This window comes from Salvelinus namaycush, chromosome 31 (genome assembly GCF_016432855.1).
Source record: "Salvelinus namaycush isolate Seneca chromosome 31, SaNama_1.0, whole genome shotgun sequence".
In the NCBI taxonomy this organism is placed as follows: Eukaryota; Metazoa; Chordata; class Actinopteri; order Salmoniformes; family Salmonidae; genus Salvelinus; species Salvelinus namaycush.
The window spans coordinates 30282313-30289300 of NC_052337.1; the positions used below are offsets into that span (position 1 = coordinate 30282313).

The 6988-nt window shown below is 41.8% G+C and overlaps 1 protein-coding gene across 1 annotated transcript; it reads right to left on the reverse strand.

Moving 5' to 3' along the window:
* On the reverse strand, positions 1-6385 carry LOC120025704 (coxsackievirus and adenovirus receptor homolog). The gene is made up of 6 exons (XM_038970278.1): positions 6224-6385; positions 5802-6006; positions 4756-4908; positions 4494-4616; positions 4230-4374; positions 1-199 (listed from the first exon to the last, which is right to left on the reverse strand). The coding sequence occupies exons 1-6, from the start codon at positions 6383-6385 to the stop codon at positions 1-3; spliced, it is 987 nt and encodes a 328-aa protein (XP_038826206.1).
* Positions 6386-6988: the final 603 nt, after the last annotated feature.

Genomic DNA, 6988 nt, shown 5'->3' on the forward strand with positions numbered 1-6988 from the left:
TCATACAGCGAAGCCGTATCTGCTGTCATATTTGACAGGTGTGTATCCAGTGCTGCTGGATGGGATGTGTGTGTGTTCTCGATCTGAGTGCCCCGTCTGTTGCATGCCCACCTGGCTGTAGGCTACCCCAGGGTGGAGGCTTGCACCCCGGCTGCTGCCTCGGCTGTGTGGCCGGCTCTCTGGGGCCGGGACGTCCTCCCTGGGGGAAGAAGAATAGGGGCAGGGGGGTAAGAGGGCAAGTAGAAACAGCAGTATGGCCACAGAACTATCTATAGCAGGGATAGGCAACTGGCATGGGGCCTGCATTAAATATAGATATGTATATATATATATATATATATATATATATATAATTTTAGGAACTCAATTGAGGTCTTAACTTACTGTTGAGACTTACAATAGTAGAATACACAAGGTGCAATAAAAAAAATGTGATTGTGTATCAGCAGTTTTTCTCTTGTTATGTCAGTCACTGACAGTCACTCAGTTATCCCATGTCAGCACAACATTTTTGGATTGGTTGGTTACTCTAGCCAACTACAGTGGCAAAAAAAGGTATGTGAACCCTTTGGAATGACCTGGACTTCTGCATAAATTCCTCATACAATTTGATATGATCTTCATCTAAGTCACAACAATAGACAAACACAGTCTGCTTAAACTAATAACACACAAAAAAGTATATGTTTTCATGTCTTTATTGAATACACCGTGTAAACATTCACAGTGCAGGGTGGAAAAAGTATGTGAACCCTTGGATTTAATAACTGGTTGACCCTCCTTTGGCAGAAATGACTACCAAAGGAGACATTTTGGACCATTCCTCTTTACAAAACTGTTTCAGTTCAGCAATATTCTTTGGGTGTCTGGTGTGAACCGCTCTCTTGAGGTCATGTCACAGCATCTCAATCGGGTTGAGGTCAGGAAGGCGTATTTTCTTCTGTTGAAGCCATTCTGTTGTTGATTTACTTCGGTGTTTTGGGTCGTTGTCCTGTTGCATCACCCAAATTCTGTTGAGCTTCAATTGGCAGACAGATAGCCTCACATTCTCCTGCAAAATGTCTTGATAAACTTGGGAATACATTTTTCCGTCGATGATAGCAAGCTGTCCAGGCCCTGAGGCAGCACAGCAGCTTCAAACCATGATGCTCCCTCCACCATACTTTACAATTGGGATGAGATTTTGATGTTGGTGTGCGGTGCCTTTTTTTCTCCACACAGAGTGTTGTGTTCCTTCCAAACAACTCAACTTTAGTTAATCTGTCCACAGAATATTTTGCCAGTAGCGCTGTGGAACATCCAGATGCTCTTTTACAAACTTCAGACGTGCAGTAATATTTTTGTTGGACAGCAGTGGCTTCTTCTGTGGTGTCCTCCCATCAACACCATTCTTGTTTAGTGTTTTACTTATTGTAGATTCGTCAACAGATGTTAGCATGTTCCAGAGATTTCTGATAGTCTTTAGCCGACACTTGTCGTATCTTTGGCATCATTAAAGTGAATACTGTTATTTTATCAAATCAATTCTCTGTAATTATTATTACGTGATTAAACTAATCATGTCAATGTAATTAACTAGGAAGTCGGGACACCAAAGAAAATCTTCAGATTACAAAGTTATAATTTTCCTAATATAACACTTCAGATATTTTAATATCTGATCAATTAGTCTTCTAATTAATGAATTATTCTTACCTCACCTTAGTCTCATTCCAAACGTCGTAAATTGTTGGTTATCTGCACGAACCCAGCCTTTACTATGAATCATCCATACATCAATTGTCTTAATCATTTATTTACTAACTAACTAAACAATCACAGAAATGCATAAACAAAAAAAATAGTAGATATGGTTATAAGGAAATGATAGGGGAGGTTCCCTAGAGGGCTAAGTCGATATGACGGCTTGGTGGACAAAGGGAAGTGGGTGTGGACTGAGAAGGGCGGGAAAGACTAAAAGGAGTCACTACACAGTTGATAATTATAATAATTGAAATGCTAATCCTTTGCACATGAACACTCACTCATTCGGGAATAATTGCAATCAATATATATTTACGCTCAGTGTGTCGTCGTGATCTCTGTTGGAATCGTCCGTCTTTCTGTTGTAAAGTTCATCTGAGCGTCTCTCTCTGCTTCCCTGAAGTCTTTCGTAATTAGAATGGATACTTCAGAGTACCATTCAGAAATGTTCTTATAGAATAGATGTTTCGGCGGTTGTCGGTCTTCGCATCTCAGGTTGACATAATTTCTAGCTGCAGACTAGTAATTAGTACCTAAGATTTGCTCTTATTCTTTCGGGATTGATAGTCTCAGAGTTTAACCATTTCCACCCGTGTGGTCTCTACTCAAACCTTTGCCCCCTCAGCTGACCGAGAAGATTTCTTCAGGTTGGGGTTTTATTCGTAACAGTAGAAAAGAGCTGTCCCATGAGCCAGATCATGTCTGTGCTCATTAGGGCGGGCCAATGACTTAGTTAAACTTTAAAGGGAATACAATTCTCTCACATTAATGGTTTAAACTCACATTACATCATTTCACAAATAGTTTAATCTTTACTCATTTATTTTATACAATAATTAGACGCAAACCTCATAACGGAGGCTCCTGTATAAACAGAGTTATGGTAATGTGGCTGTATTGTCTTTCATGAGGTCACAAACATGAAACAAAACAGACCGGATCGTAGCTGGCTTCTCCACCGACCGTTTACACATTCTCCAAAACATGGATATTGTTCTCAAGTTCTGTGATGCAGAAGAAGTTCTTTTGTTCTCTCTATGTGTCTCTTTTTGCATGGCCAGGAGGAGAGAGTCTCCTCCAGGAGTTTACGACCTGAGATAACAGAACCTGGGTGTAGGAGGGAGAGAGGGGGAAGCCACTAGCTATACCCAAAGAGGGCCACGTCATGACACACTCTAGGATTCTTTTAACCTCATTGAGCATTCTGCGCTGTGCTCTTGCAGTCATCTTTGCAGGATGGCCACTCCTAGGGAGAGTAACAACAGTGCTGAACTTTCTCCATTTATAGACAATTTGTCTTACCGTGGACTGATGAACATCAAGGCTTTAAGAGATACTTTTGTAACCCTTTCCAGCTTTATACAAGTCAACAATTCTTAATCTTGGGTCTTCTGAAATCTCTTTTGTTCGAGACATGGTTCACATCAGACAATGCTTCGTGTGAATAGCAAACTCAAATTTTGTGAGTGTTTTTTATAGGGCAGGGCAGCTCTAACCAACATCGCCAATCTCGTTTCAATGATTGGACTCCAGGTTAACTGACTCCTGACTCCAATTAGCTTTTGGAGAGGTCTAGGGGTTCACATACTTTTTCCAACCTACACTGTGAATGTTTAAATTATGTATTCAATATAGACAAGAAAAAGTTAGTTTAAGCAGACTGTATTTGTCTGTTGTTGTGACTTAGATGAAGATCAGATCTAATTTTATGACCAATTTATGCAGAAATTGTCACGAATACCACCGATGGTGGCTCCCCTTCCTGTTCGGGTGGCGCTCGGCGGTCGTCGTCGCCGGTCTACTAGCTGCCACCGATCCCTTTTTCCTCTTCGTTTGTTTTTGTCTAATTGTTTACACCTGTTCCTTGTTGGGGTTTTGGGATGGGTGTTATTTAAGTTCGTTTAGCCCGCTGGTGTTTGTGCGGGCTTGTTGTTATTTGACGTATGTGGTGTTTGTGTTCTTTTGGGTTTTCGCTGTCCGGTATTTTTAGTAACTATGGTTTTGGGTTTGTTGCACCTGTGTTTTGGGCTTCACCCATGTTTGTAACTGGTTACTTGACGAAAGGACATTAAAAGCGTTTTTCCCGTCCACCTTCTGCTCTCTGCGTCTGACTCCACACCCATCACTCTCCAGACGTTACAGAAATCAAGATAATTCCAAAGGGTCCATATACTTTTTCTTGCACTGCAAACATTTCTCCCCACCCTATAGCAACATGTGTAGAATTACAGGAAGTTTCACACTAATGAATAGAATTGCATGAAATTATTTATAAAATTGCTAAATATTCTCTCTACCCATGGCAACATCTGTAGAATTGCAGTGAGGCCGGCTCTGACTGCATGTGCGGGTATGGATGTGGGTACGCAGACCTGTGAGCCACTGTGGCCTCTCATGAGTTCAGAATTTTTGTGGCCCACACCCCCATCAAAGTTGCCCATCCCTGATCTATGGTCTTAGTGTGAATACAGTACATTCTCCAGTACCTGATATCGTTAGACACTTCCTTCTCATACCGTGTGAACCTTGCATCACACTTGTAGATGAGGAGCCATATGAGTATCGCCAGAATGATGATGAGCAGTAGACAACCTACCACAGTACCCGATATCACTCCTGCTCTGTTAGGGGCTAGGGAGATGGAGGGAACAAGCACCAGGTGAAGGAACTTTTTTACTTTTTTGTGCTTTAAACGTGAATGAATGACTGAGTGAGGGATTGACTGTATGAGTGACTGAGTGTGTACCTACGTTTGTTAGCTGTCAGTTTGACTCTGCACCTCTCGTCCCCCACAGCATTGGTCACCTCACACATGTAAATCCCCACAAAGCTCTCAGAGTGATTGCTGATCAACAACTCCCCAGTCACACGGTCTCATGGATCACAAAGTATGAAGAGCAGCAATGAACACATTTATTTTTCATTGCATGACCAGTCAGCTTAGATACAGTTTCTGTTCAAATGTGCTTTGATGCTGTAATTCACCATGAAACCAGTAAAGGTCAGACTTACTCTGTGTGGCTGAGGGTGGGATGGGACCTCCTCTTTCTCTCTTCCATGCGTAGTTGAGGGGAGAGGACCCCTCGGATGACTTGCAGTGCAGGGAGACAGTCTCCCCCACTGCCTCCCCACCCTCCACCCAGCATTTAGGGACCGAAGGACGCACTGACAACAAAGGAATAATAATTACACAAATATCCGCTCTGTCACAGTTTAAAACAACTGAATACATTAAAGAGGACAGTGCTTATTTCTACCTTAACATTAGAAAAAAGACACATCTGGAATATTACATTTAGGGTAACTACATTGTATTTATTAAATAAAGCCAACGACACCTTTGCTTGTCAGGGTAGAGAATGACAGGTCTCTGACACTTTCTGAGGTAAGCTTTGTTTCCATTGTTTGAAAACAAGGCCACTTTTTTGTTAGTGCCCCTATTCAGGGTGTATGTAGTACTGTATTTTCTTTTCACCAAAGCTTATTTTCCCACCACACACAATACCGCTCTATTATACGCAGGGAGGGAGATAGACAGAAAGGATTAAAGAGCGGCAGAGTGAAAAAAAAGTGCAGACAAAAGGTAAAAGACAAAAGGTAAAAGAAAAAAAGGATAGGAAACTTCGGTTGAGAACGAGAATGGCGAAGCACAGAAAAATAGAACTGACTTAAAGCTGCAGTAACTGTGAGGAAGTTTTAGCTCCAACTGAACTTGTTCTACTCAATAGTCCATAACATTTCCAGTGTGACACTTGTATTTGTGAAAGCACTTTAGAAATAGTCAGTTTGAAGGTCTTGCTGTACCTTGGAGGTTGTTCAGATGCACAGTTGGAGGTTCATGAGGTCAAAAAAAACATGACAATGAAAATGTGGAGTGGTGACATTCTCTTGAGGAGAAAACCAACCACATTTTCATGAACTTATTCAACTTAAGATATTCAAGTTGTCACAACTAACTAAAACCAAGCTATACTACAGGTGTGAGACCAACAGCCAGGCTTAAATAATGCAGCATGTTGACACGCTAGCCCAAAGTTGAAATGTAACGTCTGTCTCACCCATCACGACCAGGGACACTTTCTGCATGTCCACTCCCGGTGACTTCTTGACTTTACACTGGTAGGTGGCAGAATGGGCTGGTGACAGGAAAGCGATGGAGAGGGACGCATCACCCAGGGAAGGGTCGCCAGCAGCAAAGTCCAGCCCCTTAGTTAGACCAGAGTTACCATGGATGTACTTATTCCCACCTGCATAGGACAACAGCTGAAGAAGTCCCAACATTTGAAAAATCAGAAGAACGGGGGAAAAAAACAACAGATGTTTGATATATCTTAGCAACAAGAGGTGAGCAGATGGAAGTAATGGACTTGGTTCTATCCTTGAACCAGCTACTTTATCTAACAGCATGTTTTGTGATTGCTTGAAATGTTGTGGAGAGAACTTTATACAACAATCTGAGATCTCACCTAGAACCACTTACCAGTTGGTCCTTCTGGGTGGTATCTGGGCTGACCACTGACCACTCAATATCCAGCTCTCCAGTGTCCGAGGGGTCAGGTGTGTATGTACACATCAGGGTCATTCTCTCCCCCTGGGCCCTCTGGAGGGTCTGAGGACCAGTAGAGGTCAGCTGCATCCCCATGCTGCCAGCTAGGGCCATTAAAATACTGTTACTGTGAACCCTAGTGACAACTTCTCAAGTCTATTGAATTTGACCTTCTAATACTAATTACTACTGTAGGCCTACTGCTTAGAAAACTTAGGAGAGATATTTAGTATTCAGCTTCTTCTTTATAATTTACATCTCCTTGACTATAGTTTTTTTAAATGGTGAAAAAACAACATGTATGCTGTATCCTTGACTTCTATAATAACAACATGAGATGTTATTGTGTGTTCTCGTGTTAGTTTGTTAGACGAGCATATTGAAATTAAGTAACTGAGAGATGCAAGCAAACTCAACATTTACATTACACACATCCTCAAGAGAGAGACAAAAGCCTTCTTGTGAACTGGCAGTATCCACCATGGCAACACACCTGAAGACCATTACCCAAGGGATGAACTGTGTTATGATTGCCATCCTTGAATAAATAGACTGTCCTATTCAGTCTGTAACAATCCAGTTTCCCGTGTTGAGTTCAGGGATAAGTTAGTAATAGAAATGAATCATTTCCTCACTTTACAGAGTACTGTGCATGTGTGTGTGTGCATGTGTGTTTGTGTGTAGGGTGTTCTTCCTCAC